The sequence below is a fragment of the Larus michahellis genome, chromosome 11 (assembly GCF_964199755.1).
Source record: "Larus michahellis chromosome 11, bLarMic1.1, whole genome shotgun sequence".
Taxonomy (NCBI): Eukaryota; Metazoa; Chordata; class Aves; order Charadriiformes; family Laridae; genus Larus; species Larus michahellis.
In genome coordinates, this window is record NC_133906.1 from 16,006,026 (window position 1) to 16,024,450 (window position 18,425).

Genomic DNA, 18,425 nt, shown 5'->3' on the forward strand with positions numbered 1-18,425 from the left:
GAGGGAAGGCGATGAGAAGAGACACTAAGAAAGGGTTCTGCACTGATCCTGCTCATGTAACCACGTTATCATCTCAAGTGCACTGAGCACCCACTTCCAAAGAGCTCTGTCAACTGTTCACGTAACTGCTGACACGTTTGAATACAGCTGAGTGCATTTCTATTGTTTCCAGACTAAATGCCTGCATGCGCAGACTACGCCAAGGCTGTACAGTTAATTTTCCAGGAAGCACAACATCCAGCTGGTTTATGTTCTCTTGCTCCTTAAGCGGCAGCACATCAGTGACTTTTTGGAGCTTTGGGTGTGTTGTGTCATATTCAGTGGGCAAGTCTCTGAAAATAAAGCCAAGTACTCATTTAAAATATTTCCCTGCTCAGGTGCATGTTGCTAAGTATGTCTGGAGGTAGCAACAGATGCTGCTGGTTCGTTTTTTCAGTGATCCAGGCCTTGACTTCTTCACCCCCATCGAGCATAATATAATAAGCAATCTGTTCAAATACAAGAGTTTGATATTTCAAAAGTGTGTCTCTATTGCTTTCCAAGCAATTTCGACCTTTATAAATGGAGCCAAGGTAAACACGGCAACTGTTTGCTCTCTGAAGAGTGCCAGGCTCCAGCGTGGTGGCACAGAGGGGCAGTGCCTCCAGGCAGAGGGTGTTTTTAAATCCTATGAGCAGTGTCAGGAGACACCAAGAGATGTGTCCAATGAAAGAGCCCAAGGACAAAGCAGACAGCGCTGTTGACATTATTTTTGGCCAAAGAAGTCCAGAAAACAACGGCACGCTTTGACTGAGAACCAAAAATTATGTGGCTTCCAATGAGCCATGAAAATAACATCCCTTGCCTCATTACAAGGATTTCAACGGCAGTTGCAATGACTGATTTACCATAAGAATATTTTTTGTGTGCTTCTTCTCTCTTGAAAAGGTTAGGCTTTCTAACTGCAATTCATCTCTTCATATGCACCGCAGAAGCTGATCTCTGAGACAGCGTATCCCCTTAACAAGGGGATAAAGCAGTTAGAAATCAGTCAGACCACTGACTTCGGATTTCACTTTATAATTATTCTCTGGTAGATGTATCAAATCATTAAAGAAGACGGTGCTAATCATTTCGGTGGTGGAGCTAGCAAATCTCTTAAAATTTGTTACTGTGCTTTTACAGCATCCTTCACGGGTCCAGGCATATGTGTAACCTTCAGCAATGACACTCCAACTGCCAAAAGCAGCAGAAAAGATAGATTTCCACCTCCCAGTTTTGTTTCTACTCTTTTGCGCTCTAGCTGCTGTGTATCTACCAACTCTACCAATAATTGCTTCTGGGAAATTGTTCATTTTTGTGACAAACACAGCTTCTGTGGGACCAAAACCAATGAATAAATTTTGCAAGCCCTTTCCATCAATAAAAGCATTGGAAAATGCAAAATACTTCAATTTGATATCCCCTTGAAACATTTAAAAGAAACCCAAGCAAACAACAAAACTCTTTAAAATGGTGAGTTCTGTTTTGTTTCGTTTTAATCTAAAATTAATGCATGGATTACTTGGGGAAGTAAAGCCAGGAATCCATTAACATAATCCTAGGATTATGTTAATGCTAAAGACTGAGACTGAGCACCATTCCTGACTCTTTAGCCAAAGTTTTAGATTCCTTAGCACACGAAATTTCAGAATCAGTCCACTCAACTTTTTTTATTATGTTGAATTTTTTCTATTTGAAACTTAAAATAAGTTTCCTGTACATGTGAACTCTCTCTACACTGAAATTAGTGATTACCTGACTTATTTAATTTCTCACCCTGAACAGAGTACAATCTTTTTTTTTTTTAATTCGTGCCTAAGAAGTTGCCTAAAGTACACCTCCATCTCCTCCACTCCTTTCCCACAATGTCACCTTCTTCCTGACAAGTACCATTACGGAGCATCTCCGTAGCACGCATGTGTGCAGAAACATCAGCGCTATTCAGAGTAGAACTAACACTCTATTCCAAGTCGCTGAAGATATTTAAATATACTTAGAAGAGAAATTACGTTAGTTGACAATAATTTTTTAAAATTAGAGTATTGAAAATCTCAAGGTTGGCATAGCAGCTTTTCAGCATAAGATGGCATTTGATGCTTGATGTACTTCCCTTTCATATCGTCTCAGCTGGTTTTCAAACCCACGTCAAAAATAAGCCACATGCTTTTGATTCTTCCACTACTTAAAAGGTGGTTTTTTTAACTTCTTGCAGATTTTCCCAGCTCATTTGAATGTTTATGCTGAAACACCTGTTTTCAGAAGATAAACTATCGAGTCCCTGAATGTCAAATAAACAGGACAGGCTATACAGAGGTATTAACTAAATGCTTTGGCATGCAAAATGCAGGGAAAACACACATTCAGTGAAGAAGAGGGTTTGTCTCCCTGTGTCTTGTCAACTGCTTCTCTTTATTAAATGCAAACTGCACAATTAAAAATAATACTCCGCTAATTCTCTTAGTGAAGAAGAGTTAAGGATCTGTTAGTGTCAGCGGCAAAAGCAAGCTCAGGATGATGCAGTCCCAGATTCCCAATCACTTTCCATTATTTTCAAATACTTGATTGCTCCTTGTGTGAGAACATGACACTGAGAAATGGCTTTTCTTATTTTTAAAAATGCCCATTGCTTTAGAGGAATCTTTATCTCAATGTTACTTTTATCATCACGCAGAAAGAATTTCCCTTTTACCCCCAGATGCATTTCACAAGGGCAGGAGTCCAATGCCACATTGGGGTTAACTTCTTTTGTTTGTCACCTCTTCTGTTTTCAACAGAGCACTTACACACTAGACAAGGGGCAGCAAATCTGCAGCTCTGATGTGCCAGATGTGTCAAAGCACAAAAATTACCTCTGGGCCAAGCTCCTCATTTCACGTGCCACCCATACTTTTTCTCTCTGGCATTTTTGCATTTTTGTTACATTCCTGATTTGTCTGTCACAAACTCCACTAGGGAAGATCCACATTTCCTATACAGCTTGAGACTGAACAAATAGTTTCCTTGTGCTAAATGCATTAGCTGCGTCCCAAGCTCTTTTCAGCTCAGCTGCTTGAAGCCTCTATGTTTCCTGAAAAACAGGGAGAAGTTAATGGATTTAAATTTAAAGCAATTGTTTGCTTAACACAGCTACGTTTACCCTCTAAGCTGAGCTAAATTTGGCACTTTCAGCTTGCTTAAGGAACACATTTATATGTTCTAAGGCACTGTGAGTTCCATCTCTCATGGGAATTTTCGCTACAGACTGCACCTGCATATCAGGAGAAAGACTCCCCCTAAATCCAGCCTGCAATGAATCCTGGCTTAACCGAGAGCCATGATGCAACTACATGGATAACTAAGATAACCATATGTTTTCCAGATCTCAAACAGACAACTACCACAGTTACCAACATCCAGCAACAGCAGCTCCTTGGAAAACTAGTCACAAGCATCAGAGTGGATGAAATTCTGGTCCCCACAGCACCCGAATAGCAACTGAGCACTTTGGAAAAATGTGGCCCCAGGTGTAGAGTCCTGGCACTGAGGACTCTTGACCATATGGACATCATCCTCTCTCTAAGAGCAGATTTAGAAGTGATGCTGCAGCACTCTCTTAAGCAGAAATATGAACATAAGAAGTGTATAATTACTTTTTTCTGTTCTGAAATGAGTACAGATCCTGAGGCTTGGACAGTGACAATGAAATAACACACTTGGCAATGAGCAATTTCCACATGGACCGGTGTAAAATTGCCTGCAAGAAATTATAATTCAGGAAACTGCAATTTTTGATGATGTAAATGCCAAAAAAGCATAGACACTAAAGTACCTAGCACCATTTTGTGGCAATGTAAAATTGTTTGTATACCATTCCTGTTTATCCACAATCCAGTGGATAGTCTGCCTAGAGGCAGTGAGGATGGGTTCATTATAATTATCTACAATAACAACAATTAACAACACAATGAAGGATAAACTAAATCACTTCCCATCTGCATCCTCTTTAATGTTGGACTTGAGATCCTCAGAACGTGTTACTTCGTTTACATTCATTAATATGATATTAATTCCCTACAGTGCCTTGGATAAATGTACCTGACTCCATTCTCCCATCTGCTGATCTAGTATTATTATTCTATTCAGAGCAATAGTCCTAATTATGTTCATTTGTAGTTCCAGTGGATATCCTTGCCTAACATGAATAATGAGCAGCAGTCTTTGGAAACCAGTCATCTTGCTCATAATAAACCACCCCGCTCCTAACTATTCCCTAAAAACCAGTGCTGGTATTAGCTGAATGCTTGGGCATTTGGTGTTACCAATAAAACACAAAGCTTACCAATATTGTATTGGACTGATATGGCAATAGTGATAGCATCATTTTCCCTCGGTTATCCTCACCAATAATTTGATTCCATCTTGGTGAAAAAAGTCTTTGTCTTTGGCTCTCCAAAGTATGCCCCCTCTTGGTCCCAGGGGGAGGAGGAAGGGTGGTTGTATTACTAAGTAATTTTATACCAGTAAAAGTGCTCTGAGAAAATGCTCTAAGATGAATGGCAAGTGTGCTAGTAAGGACAAGCTCAAAGTCATACAAGCTCTGTACTCACTGCAGAGGACCCAGTGACTAGGATGGACAAGGCCAACTTGTCTTTCCTTTCAAAACAGCCAGCTGCAGGTGGCAGGAGCCCTCTCTGCATTACCATCGAGTAGGTGCACCAGTCTGAATACCAGGACTCATTTTGTCTTGCACGCTCAGTGGGTAAGAAAGGAAAACACTCTGCCACTCTTAACTAAACACAGGCAACTGGCCAAATCATTCCCCCTATTTATCACAGTGCTACGAACAGCTGGCAGCAAACCTGGCAGAGAAACGCGAGCTGCTCCTCTCCGGAGCGGCAGCGAGGGCCATGGCTGAGCGCGGTCCTGGGTGGTTCGGCTCTGCCACAGCAGCCGCCATCTGCCTGCACGAACAGAAAGTCCCCTGGCACCTGTGCTGGGCAGCCGGCAGAGCACAGAGAGGCAGCACAGAGGAGTTTGTCTCCCTTGTATTTTGCTTAGAGACTGGAGAGACAAAGGTAAATTTCTGTGGAATAGCCGAGATCATTGGGAAAGGTTGTGGTAGAACATAAATCCTACCTACTTACTAGTAAATCAACAGCTGATTGATTAGTCTCCTGTGATGGCTCTCTTATTCTAAGATGCTGTCTGTTATTTCTCATTTGTACCAAGGGAGGAACCTATGAGCAATGGTCAGCCTCAGATCAGACACACCGGTTAGTCCATCAGCTTCACTTTATGTATTTCTTTCAAAGGGTGAGGATGAAAACATGGTTTCACGAAATCCTAAAATGATATGATGGTCAAATGAACCATAATTTTGCCACCTACTGGGGTTTTTCTTCCATGTTAAAGCTGTTATAAAATACAGAAGGTGAAATAAATGACACTGTGGTAAGCTGAAGTTTTTATGTTTAAGTACATTTTGAAAGTATTTCTAAACCTTTTGTTGCCTGTCGGCTGGGTTTGTGACAGTCGTTATAGCTGTTATGTTCATCCTTCTAAGCCTCTGTACTCAAAAAGCTGCTGTAGAGGAGCAGTGCTTGCACGCAAAGGACTAAATACAATGCAGGCAAATCATCTTCATTCCTAAAATCAAAGTCATCTCTCAAACCAAACAACTTTCTTAACTCCTCATCTCTGAGAAGCAGAAACAGGATGAGGAACAGGTATCACAGCATCACTTTCACTAGAAGGGCTCCCAAAAGCCAGTTAAATGCCACTTACATCTTCACACCAGATAACTACTGACCTTTACTCAGCTGTGTGTAGTGTCTATGACTCTACAACACACATGGGCACTATATTAATTCAATTTAACCTTATTTCACTTGCTTTTATTTCACATTAACTTTAACTTAATATAACCCTGTATTTAACCTTGCCCTCATACGTATTCCTTCAGACACAACAAATTATCTCAAAATGTCAGCTGTTTTTCCTTCTGCTTAGTCAAGACATTTTCTATTCCATGTTAACATGTTACAAGCTTTATTATGCTTGACTGACTACAAGAGATTGTCTGTATCAAAGGTAAATGACCCTCCCCTTGTATTCACTATCAAAAGTTCAGATCCAAGAAGGATGAAAAGGAGATGTCTCAACTCTAAATCCCTGTCTTCTAAATATATTCTATATGCTCCATGTTACTCTATGTAAGATGTCACACATAAAAAAGTATTTCCTGAAAATGATGTCTCAGTAAAATTAGTTGCCACTAAGCCTTGGCAGTTCAGAATGGATTATAAAAGTCACTTTACATAGCAAAAAAATAATTTCTAACTTCCTCCATCATACCCAGGATTTAAGAACTATATGGAAAATCTGGACTCAATATAATCACCACAGCAGACCACAAGAGGAAGAAAAACAAAAGTCACCAGCCATTTATGCAGAGAGAAAACACAATGACAGCCCCAGTGCAACCCAGTTACCAGAGTTTTGAAGTTTCAGATTCAGAAATTTAATATCAGACGTTTCTGGCAGGGGGGGAACAAATACACTAATATTTCGGAGTTTTCCCCCCTTTTGCTACAGATTCCTCACAGCATTATTTATGTGTAAGGGAGTTAACTCTGCTCACCACCCTTACCAACTCCTACCCTTCAGGTCCCTTAAATTGTGCCCATTAATAGGAATTTTTCAGCTTGAAAGAAATACACTCTTGACAGAGGGTGGGCTGCTTATTTGTAAGGAAACACTGAAATCCCAGGAGCAAAATGACTTTAAAGCAACTGAAAGACGCTCAATTCCAACTGGTTCCAGATTTTGCACATCTCTCTCTACCTGGCTAAAATATCGCATTGTTCAGCTTAAAATTTATCTTCATGAAAATGCTTCTGAAATGATGACAGTGGGAAGACAGCTGCTGTGCTGCTTTGTTATGTGAACCATTTCCATTGCTCTCCCCTTCCCACCCAGGTCATGAATCTTCCTGTTGTCTCCCATTAATGATTATAAGGGGATTCCATGTTATTTTATATTTTTATGATCATGGCTGTTGCTCACCAAAACTGGAATCCTGCTCTAGTATTAGGGCTGTTATGTGAAATCAAACTGGAAACTGTAAGCTGTAGGTGCCGCAGCCGCAATGTTGTTCATACTTAACTAAGCAGGACTAGAAATTACTTCCCAAGGAGCTGTAAAGGGTAATAATGGTTGTGCTGACGGTGTGCAAACTGGCATTGCCAAAAGTCTCACTTGTAGTAGCACCAAGTGAAGCAAAAGCATCCCAGCTGTACCCTCTGGGAGATTCAAATATTTCCAGGGTTGCTTCTGCTTTGCCATCTCCAAATGCCAAAAGTTTCCTCCAAGCAATTTTCTTAAGGAAACAAAACCTTTTAAACATTAATTAAAACACTAGATTTTCTTACACTGATGCGTTGTGTCTGATTTGATATGTTGAGAGAATCGTTCCCCCCCCAACTCTTTCAAAAGAGAGGCATGGGCTTGTTCACTGGGGAAGTGAAGTGAATATTTTCCTGCAGAAAGTATTTTGTCAACTTTTAAAGAGGTTTTCTTCTTCTTTTCCTTTTTGACCAAAGTCATCTGGGAGATTTTAACAACAATGTCACCGAATCATCCATAAAGTAGGTTAAATGACCTTGTAGGCAGTGGCCAGGATCCAATTTTATGCGACTACTCAGTCTGTCGCTAGAGTTACAACTTTCATGAATAATGGTCTTATTTTTTCCAGGTGCAGATGTGGGTTGTAAATGGCTGAGTTATACCCTTCACTATGAACCACAGCATCTACTACTCTGTTTTACTGTGAATAGACATAGACAGATGTTAACATACCTTCACATTCACAGATACAAATACATTTTTTCCAAGATAGCTCCAGGCATCACAGCTTTGGCATCGGTTCTAAACCACTCTGAAAAGCTTTGGAGATTTTCTTCTCATGCAACATTTCAAAACCATTTTGCTTGGGCGATGTGCCAGGCAGAAAATGATTTAATCACAGAACAGACATAGAAAGAGCACTTGCAATAACAGCTCTCAAAATGTAGAAGATATTTCTTAATTTATAAATATTTAAAGAGAACAATAAAAGAGTCACAAATTTGGGTGTTTTTTTAAGGTCAGGAGGGTTCTCTACATCTGTTTTTCACAGTCTCTGCTACACATCCATCCAAAACATATCTGCAAGTAAATAATTTAGCTCTAGAGACAAACCCAATGTAGCATCTATTATTAGTGGATTTGTCTCCGCAAAAGAACAGCATGGGGAACGAGTTCTTCAGGTTCTTCATGTACAGTAAGCCAAACACAAATTTCACTACAAGGCTCAAATATATTCTCCTTCTCCCAGGCTATTTCCATGATCATTTTTAATTTCCTCTCTTATTTTACTACCAGATTTGTTCCAACAAAAAGTTAAAATTGGTTCTTTCCTGTATTATGAGTTGGGTAATTGGTTGTACCTGCTTATGCATTTGCTTTGCATGAGTGAAAATTGGAAAAAGAATCGTAGCTTTTAAATGCATGTGTTTTTGAGGCAGTAGAGAAAAGTAACTTTTAGGTGAGAGGGGAAAAAAAAGAACAAGCAGTTCTTTTTTAAGGCTAAAAAAAACCTGAACCACACAATGTTCTCATTAAAGACTGACCTGAGAAAGTTCATTTCCAAAAAACTTGAAAAAAATATTATAGATTACTAGCGTAGCTTTAGAAACAGCAGTTTTCATTATTTCTACAGAAGTGCACTAGCAGTGTAAATGTATTTAGCAATGTATAAATTTTTGTTCTTTCTCAGGTATCATGCGTGTTTACATAAAAAAAAAAAATAATCAAAAAGTGAGTCATCCCCTTGACTTTGAGTCCAAGATGGCTTCAAAGTCAGCAGGGATCTCCCTTAGAGAAGCCCAAGGTGCTGAAGTAGAGTAGATCCAAGAGGAGAAGCAGAGAACAAGCTAATTAGAACATAAATTGCAACACAAAAAGGGTCTGAAGGGGATGTTCTGGCCCAGCCACATCAAAGCTTAGTGTCATCAGGCATTAATTTGGGATAAAGCTGAATAACCCAGTGGCCTCTGCTCTCAATTAGAAATTTAGCAATGAGAATCAGAAGAGGTAGCAGAGGAAAAGGATGCAATGGGAAGAGGTGGTTTTCACTCCCAAGCAGCTGCTTTTTGGAGTGGTTGTCAGAAAACACACAGGAGGAGAAACAGCAGTTTCTTCACTGCTGTATACAGGACCTGGTGCAAGAGACGATCACTTCGGAATAGCGATCATTCGTATATTCAAATCTAGTATAATGGCGATGCTTAATTTTCAAAAGAGGAATTAGGTAAGATTGATGATACTCATGCAGGAGAAAATATAAACAGTAGTAAAAGGGAGTGAATATATTCTGCCTACCAGGCCAGGTTTCTGCAGTTCCCTTCTGTCTTCTCTTCCTAAAACCCAGCAAGGTGAAACAGCAGAAAAAGGGGAAGTTGCACAAGTAAAAAGACATCTATTTACAAAACACACGTCCTGTCTGGAAGAAATAAATAGAAAAGAATGGAAATTCTGGAAAAAGAAATGACAACCTAAAGTAAGGCCAGATAAAAACACTAAAGCCTCAAAGAGCACCTTGCTGAAATAATAAATATGACTCATAAAAGTTGTTCCCAAACATATCAGAAGAGAGATGTCTGCCAGAGAGCATGCTGAGGCAAGAGATTATGAAAGGATAAAAGGATCACTCAAGGAAGAATGGGTCAGAGTGGAAAAATTAAGTGATTGATTTACAAGAGTGTTCATGAGGCTAATTAGAGAGGTTCCCGCGACAATCTCTTTTTTTAATGGGAGATGAGTTTCAGGGGTTATCTCCAATCAGTCAGTCCTGAGAGCAAACAAGCCTCAGTTTGTTCAGTTTGGTAGGAAGCAGAGTTTCCTAGTACAGTCTTAGTGGTTTACAGCCTGATAGCTTTCAAGAATTTACAAAAGTGTAAATTTACAATTCTCTTTTCAAGTTCACTGCTGTCCTCCATTCTCACAAAATATTTCCCCTGCCTGCTATTTTGCTTCCCAATGTTTTCTGCCCTTTCCTATTTTTATTATCACTCATTTCCAAAAGTAATAGTCTAATAATGTATTTTTTAACTCCATGGAGCATGTATTTTTCATGCCAAAATATTTCCTGGTAAAGACCACAGAGCTCAACTTCTGCAGTCAGCTCATCTTTCCAAGTTTTCTTAGGCCTTCACGTAATTTTTATATCTTATCTTCTTTAGATTTATTACCATCCCTTCTTCTTTTCTTACAATTTTTAAAAAAAACCCCAACAAACTATTTATTTTGTGTTTGAGTGGTTAGACTTCTTTCACTAAATAAAATTTCACCAAGGTTAGCAACCAATATGGGGAAAGTTTAACAATCTCTGATGTATTTATCCTCAGCAATGCCCATGATTTGCAGATGGCCTAAGAAATGAAAGGTTAGGAGGTCACCTTCAAGGCTGCAGAGCCACAAACCCTAAAAAGCTGCAACTTCTCTTCAAGACATAGCCAGGTATGCCAATGCTCATTACTTTGGAACAGGAGTACGGTATCATCCTCAAAGTGAATGATTTCCCCATTTCTCATTTGCAGAGATAAAGCCAGAAACACTGAGAAAATTTACAAGATCATTTCTGTTAAAAACTTTAGGCCAAGCACACCCTGTGAAGTTAATTTATATTTAGGTAGAAAAAAAAGTGGGGTTGACTTACTGGAGCAAGAGCTGTGCTGGAGCAATGACAGATCATCCTTAACAGATAGAAGTCATTGAGCCTCCAGGGCTCTTTTGCCACTCTTTCAGCATCACAAGAATTTAGGGACTTGAGCTTCAGCTGTTTTACATTATTGCAGCCCCTTTGAAACAACAAGCTGTTCCTAGCAGGCATATCTCTGTAGGCATCTACACAGTTGACTTGCTGCCACACAAGCCATCATTCCCCACAAATAGCACAGCAGCCACTTGCAGTCCATCAGCCAGCTGAGCCTGGACATGATGCTCACCAGCACAGAAGAGCAGGCTCACAGCTATAGTCTGCTTTTGGTTCCCAACATGTTTTAGGGAAAGAACAGCAGTTAAAAGAAAAGTGAAAGCATGAGGCATATAATTTAGAAATAAAACACTTTATGCTTTAGTAAATGAACTGACAATGTTGGTAGGACTGATAAACAAAGACCACACACCATATGCCTTCCAGGTGTTGGTTTTGATCATGCCTTCAGTAACATTTTAATCAACAGGAGATGAGATCTTATTTGCCACTTATGGTTGGTGGCATTTTTTGATAGCCTCCTTTGCGATTCTATAATTTAGTTTGTCTGGATTGCTAAATGGAATGAATTGGCTGATTGTCTCCATCACAAGGACATTTCCTGACAAGCATGTAGTCTAATTTAAGAGTGTGCAAAGCTGTAAAACAGACCTGGGTGTAGAGTGGGATCTCACCTGAAACAGCAGTGCACAGTCACAGCTTTTTAAAAAAAGTAAACAGTGCTATTGATCAGTGTTTCACTCACTGTGTCCAGGACAGGGTTAGTAATATTAAGCCTAATACTGCTGTTAAAGACAGATGCAAGGACATTTCCTGCAGACTGTTTGCTAGAAATGTAATCTCCTAAGGGATTCATTGGACATACAAAAATGATTCTGTTGACTGTTCTTTTAATATTCCAGTCTTGGAAATGAGTCAGCTGGCTGTGGACAGCTGGTAACTGTGAAGACATCTGCATATGGTTTCACACCAAGGTGACACAGGGAAGATTGATTTCTCTGGACCAAAGAGGCAAGCAATTCTCATCAGTCTGGCTCATGGGTGATGACTAGTTCATACAGACAAATCCTGGCTGTGTTATTAACATTGGAAGTGACACCAACCTTTCTTGCATGAGCAAAAAAACCCAGAATACACTGGTAGATGAGAGAAGGATTACTTGCCTTACAACTCGGGAACGAGGTCTGCCAACTTTGAAAGAAATGGGAATGTACACAGATTTTTTTCAATTTAAGTAAAAGCACAGCATGGTCCAGTATCTTCAGATGTGCAACATCTCCTTTTGAAGTCAGCTGTGTTTAACACCCAGCTTTACTTAAAAGTTGCAAAATATCTTGACACAGTATGAAATATAGACAAACTGGTTGGGAGGTATTAAACTATAATTTGCTTTAATTCCAAGATGGCATTTCATTAGTGACCATGCTTCTGCAGACAGTGGGCACAACTGTGTGGGAAACTGAGGGGTTTATTTCAATTAAAAATCAAAAGTAAAATTTAAACAGAATTATATGGCAACTTTAATATGATTTGTAGGGTAGAAAACAGCCATTAGTCCTTTGATTAAAATATGAAGCTGTTTTGAGGGAGAAAACAAATAACTTCAGTCTAGCAGAACTGGGATCCCTCTAGTCCCCAAGGGGAGGAAGGCTCCCTTCTCTTTCTCTCTCTTTCCAACAGCAATACAGACCAAGGGCCTCATCCAGTGGACTATATCAGACCCCTGATATGTATTGCCCTTGCTCCAATGAATGTTTGGTTTTTTCTTTTTTTTAAACACAAAACAAAAAGGGGAAAGAATAAGAAAGTTGTGAACTGGTTCTTAATTTTGAGCTTTCAAATGGGATATACAAAAGTGACAAAACACTGAATTAAGGTTGTTGAACCTTAACTTGAACTACCTCCACTGTGGAAGGGTATTATTGCATAAAAACCTGAAAACACGCACAGTGACTGCCATTTACTTCTCTCTTTTCTGAAATTTCAAGAATCCACCTCTGAGGGATTTCCTACCCACCCAGTTTCTAGACTAATTGCCAGGACATTTAATGCAATCCCATTGCCAGTATTTTCAGTAGAAACAACCAGTTCAATATTTTTCATCTTATTTTGGGGAAGGGAGATTATTTGTTTCTAGACTCATCGACTAAATCTTTCAAAGCAATTTGTTTTCTCCCATTAATAAGAAAACTTTAGCAAGACTTTGACACTAGAGAATTTAAGGGAAAAACCCAAATTACTTCCATGTGAATGTAACATCATTCCACTTTTTTTTAACCTTCTCTTCAATAAACATTAGAAAAGCTGACAGCTTTTTGAAATAATGTCACAGCAACATTGATCCAAACTATACATTTGTTCTAAATACTGGGACAGATCCTCATCTTCTGTAGTCTCATCTAAACCTCAGTGAAAAAGCACTGATTTACTCCAATAGAGTATCTACTCCAATAAAAATATCAGCATTGATCAGCTCTGACACCTTCCTTCTTTCTTCCAGCTCCCAGCCTCCACTGTTAGTATTCTTTGCAGCATGTAGGGAGCCACATAGTGGCTGACCGTCTTGACCTTGCATTTGAGCCAAAATCAACACATCAGGAAAGGAGTTCAACAGGGCAGCGTATCCACTCCAGACTGATAGCCAGAACATCTACTCTTGCTATTAAAGACCTATCGGTCAGTCAACAGAAAGTCTGCTTTAGGCCAGCGGTGTGATCTAGTATATGTCCAGACTCCCATTTTCACATTTGTAACACTCCTATATTACTTTGTGATGTGCAATGCTTGTGCAAAGACATTTTGTAAGAACTGCAGTGTATGACTGTATCTTAGCAATTTAGGGTGAGAACAACCTACTCAAGCTTCTGCCGCTGTAAAAAAGATTTGATAAAATTATTTTCACCTAGTAATCTTCAATGGAGTCTCTCTCAAACTGTGGCCAACCACAGCTAATGCAACTTTTCTCCTTTAAGGTGGTTCAGGTGGCTGTTTTGTTTCACCTTTCATATCTGTACAAAGATGCAACTTGCCTAAAAAATTTTGTGTTCTCTAAAAACATAGTGTATGTACTGACTTCTCAGTTTGATGTGCTGAATGGCGCTGCTGAGTAAGAGATTTAGGGCAGCAAGCAGCAGGTGAGAGGTACTGCATTTATATTTTAATTAGTTCATGCTAGGAGTTTCTTCAGAGGTAGGTTATCTAACCCTTAATTACTCTTTGTCCACCTACTTCATTAAAATGTTACTCGAGTCCTTCCGTTTCAAGGACTTTTTGTACCTCCTGAAAACTGTATTGCTAAAATTGCATATAAATAACTAACTACTCTGAAATAATCCCAAGTGATAATTTTATAAATCTGTTGAGCACCAAATGTAATTACAGAACTCTAGCAGTAAATATTAAAAAGTCTAGGAAAGTGTTATTTTAGGTCACAAAAAAGTGTCCTCTGGAGCTTGTCTGATTCCATAAATTTTCATCATTTGTGGGCTTCTTAAATACATATTCAATAACCACATTCTTTTCTAGAAATAAATTCTCAGAATTTCTTGTTCTGTGAAAAAAGCCTACTGTTTTATTAATACCCTATTCCACATCACACTGATTATATTAATAAGAATAAATATTCTTGCATAAATACATATATCTGATTTTTTTTCTACCAAGAGGATACATCATAATATTGAGATGTTTCTTTTTTCTGGAAGCATTAATATACTAAAGGAATATGACAACTTTGAAGTTGGGTACTTCTGAGGTACTTCACTAACATACGTAGATACATGTTGCACTGAACCTTACAATAAGGCAATGAAATTGGAAAGCCTTCCTGAAAATACAGTAATTTGGCAAAGGGTTTCTAACGATTTTCCTGTATTGATTTACTGTATTGATTCATCCACAGCCATTTGCCAATGCTGGGGAGATATAAACACCATGAGACTATTTAACATTTGATTGCTTATTTGCTCCTGGAGGGTTCATGTACCTGCCAGCACCAGTCTAGACCGTGGTGGGAGCTCTATGAGCAAAAGGAGGGATTCTGGTAGAAATAGGCTTACTTTTCTGCAGCAAGACACTTCTAACTGACAGGTATGCAATACCTGAGGTGGCTCATGCTCCAACTAATGTGTGGTTTTCTACTAAAAAGAAGCTGGAACATTAATGAGATATTAATGTTGTTAACTATGGGTGTGACCCCACAGCGCTTTCACACTGGAGTAATCTCACTCAAGCAGCCAGATTCACTCAACCCAATGAGGTTGCTTTATTAGGACTGAACGCCATGCAAGTCAAAACTCCCTTTTAAATTGTTGTGTCCTTCCAAATCTGATTTGCACAGTTAAAAAGAGTTTGCAAGTTTTTTTCCCTAATTTTATTGCCAAAAGAGCTTAGTGGTTTGGGTATTTTTTCCTGTTAGAGACTTACTACAGAGTTTCAAAGGCAACAGCTTGAGAACGTGCCTTCTTGCCACTTTTAAATTGGAGAGAGTACAGCTACAAACCCTGAAATAGATGCTTTAACACTTGAATGGTTTTCTAAATTAAAAACAATAGATTCCTGGCAGGCATCCTACCCCAGTTTACTCACAAAATTTTATTTGTGATTTTATTACCCCAGTGTCACTGTAGCTGCACAATAGTCATAAGTCAGAAAAGAGTCTTATGTTGATGACTGAGCCACTGAAAATGAGTTTTTTCATGACTAATTTATTTTAGAAATGGAGACAATGCTATTTATGTCATGTAAATGACTTAGGAAAATAATGCAAATGATATTGGATATTTACAAACTCATTATGATAATGAAAATCTTGACTAACTTGTAAGAGAGTTCTGCAAGTTCCACTGTTATGTTTGGCATGATGATAAACTTCATAGCAATCTCTTGATCATTCTCCCCCTCCTTTTTCATGAGATTAATCATGTTGCAGTACAGTTGCAGTACTAAACCATTAAGATGCAATGTATTTTAAATTATTTTACAGAGAACCAAAATTGCTTAATTTACACCTTTTATCATTGTAACAGAACTAGATATACTGGATTCTTAATCCATTGAACCAACCTCTAGAGCTCTGCCTCTAAAATAGATTGCTTAATTAAAAGGACTTACCTTTTTTACAAAAAATGCATCTCCATTTTGATGATAATCTAATTTTTATTCCTGCTGCAAACTAGAGATTTTAAGCAATCACATCGTGCAACATAAAAACTCTGAGTAAGGGTGGCTCTGCTATAATATGCAATATTCAGTTTCAAATATTTATTAACTGGAGAACGCACAAAGATCTGAATCTACGTGTATGTAGCTAACGCATCTGCCAGTTTCTGTAGCTTCTGTTTTCTCCCCCAACCCCCAACGGCAAACCAAGACTTGATCAAACATGTGCAACATACAGTACCCTGAATATTCAGCCCAAGGAAAAAGGCACAGTGGTAAATTACCTTAAATTCAGTTTCAATGTTGGCTAGTCTGGCCAATTCATTGCTTAGCTCTAAAGCAGTAAGGACAGGGTCTTCACTGGAAAGAGACAAATAAGCGGCACTGGCTAATCCTTTGTAGGCATTCATTCTCGATCGAGAGTGACTAAAGGAATCTTTCCTCTGCTTCTCAATACATTCATTGCACTTGCAAAAATAGTCATGCGGCCTTTCAATCCGTGCGCCTTTTAGAAGTAAGATGTGAACAATTTCATACTCCTGGCAGTGGGCAGCAAGTATGATAGGGGTAATGTCATGGGAGAAACGAGTACCATCTTCATCGTAGGCATAAAAGTCATCATCTCTCAGTTCCTGCTCAAGGGGACTGAGTGTGAGACGCTGTCCTTGTGCAAAGGCTGGATGGTTCAATATTGCTTCAACAATGCGCACGTATCCTTTACTGATCGCTAACAAAAGTGCATCTCCAACTCGAGCGAGATTCTCCTTTTTGAGGAGGAGCTCCGTCACTTCCAGATGCTCATTCCCTACAGCTAACTGTAGGGCATTTTGTCCCATATAATCAACACAATTAAAGTTCAAAGTTTTGGATTCCTCCAGCATTTTTCGCACAACGGGAATGTTGCCATATTCTGCAGAATCGAGAAAGCGTTCCTCTTCTGCAGTCAGGCTGGTGCCTTTCTCATTGAACATGTAGGCAGGGCCCCGGATGGCCTGCCTCCGGCCCTTCTCCCGAAGGGTTGTGTGCCTTCGATGCATGTTTTTATAATTGCTGTTTCTCGACCTGCAGAAAACCGGAAAGGAAAGTTGGTTATATTCTTGGAGATTCATAATCTCACATAACCTGAAATAAGGTTAGAAATGTCTGTTATGATCAGATCTTGCTAGCTTTTTATGATTTGGTTCACTTGTTGAAAATTATTTGGGATACATGTGGAATAAAGAAAATTAGTTTTCTGAACAACAGACAATTCTCTTCTGACTTGTACACCCTTCTGGATTTTAGCAAGGATACACAGCACATTCTTAACTTGAGAAATAGCAAAAAAAAAAGTCTTAGCACATTGTGTTCCGTTTTCATTGTTTAGAACTTCATTACACAGTATTTAGGAGTGATATCCACAACTTAATTGTTCTCCCAATTGCTCTTCTTGAGCTTTATCCTTGAGGGCACAAGGCAAGCTGAAAAAAGTTAGCAGGACTCCCCATGTCAATAAACTATGTTCCATAAAGTTAAAAAGCATGCTTCTAATTTTAAACACACAGTAACAAGGATAAATATATTGCGTATTCTGCTAAAATTCAGCTGGTACAAGCAAATCACCTATTCATTCACTGTTTTTTTAATGCTACATAATACCATTTTTTTTGTTTCCTCCTCTAGAGCAGTTTAATAAATGACTGTATAATTTTCTCACTGAAATGCAGTTGGCAGCTACTCTAAATACAAGCACTGAAATCCAGGGGCCAGTTTTGTAAAACAAAGGGATAACTCCTGATTTAGTGTCACATCGCTCCCCAGTAAGCATCTTTCAGAGAGCTCCTGCAGAAAGACATAAACACAGGTATCTGACCACAAACAGAGGGCAGATCCGAAAGGGTCATTGGTTTCCCCACTGAGTATGTGGCTGAAATGACTTCACTTGGAGTTGGTGGGATGGAGACAAACTGTTCTTATTCTACCTTCTCTGGAACCCCCAAAGAAAACTATGCTATGTGCAACTCACGGGGGAGTAAACACCCCGCTGTATGAAATTAACTGAAAACCTAAATCTATCTGTCTCTGAAATATTCACACTTTGCATTCGGTGTCATCTTGATGTTGCTCTTCTATTTTCATTTTATTGCGGTAGCATCTCGACAAAATCATAGTCTGTCTTTTAGAGTCTAAGGACGTGGAGTCAATTGTCATCCTAAACCCACAGAATGTGCAGCCTGAGTAAAAAGGTAAAAACAACACCTCTTTCACAAAAAGCATTTGCACTCAGTCCAATAGCAAGTCCTAAATCACTTGGGTAAAATTTTCAGGAGCCTCTAAGCTGCAGTGGGCAGATGTAACAAATAAGCAGGTGTTAATGCTCAGTGGGTGGCAAAGGTTCATCTTTCCATGCTCCATCTGTTCTCCAAGTCAGTTTTGACCTTCAGTCAATGAAAAGTTTATGTGCTGCTCTGAA

The 18,425-nt window shown here is 39.1% G+C and overlaps 1 protein-coding gene across 1 annotated transcript in view; it reads right to left on the reverse strand.

The window, feature by feature from the left end:
- TRPC7 (transient receptor potential cation channel subfamily C member 7) overlaps positions 1–18,425 on the reverse strand; it is a 114,978-nt gene that overhangs the window by 57,272 nt on the left and 39,281 nt on the right. Inside the window, exon 2 of the mRNA XM_074604267.1 lies at positions 16,258–17,035. Within this exon, the coding sequence (XP_074460368.1) occupies positions 16,258–17,035 (778 nt within the window). The remainder of the gene's footprint in view (positions 1–16,257; positions 17,036–18,425) is intronic.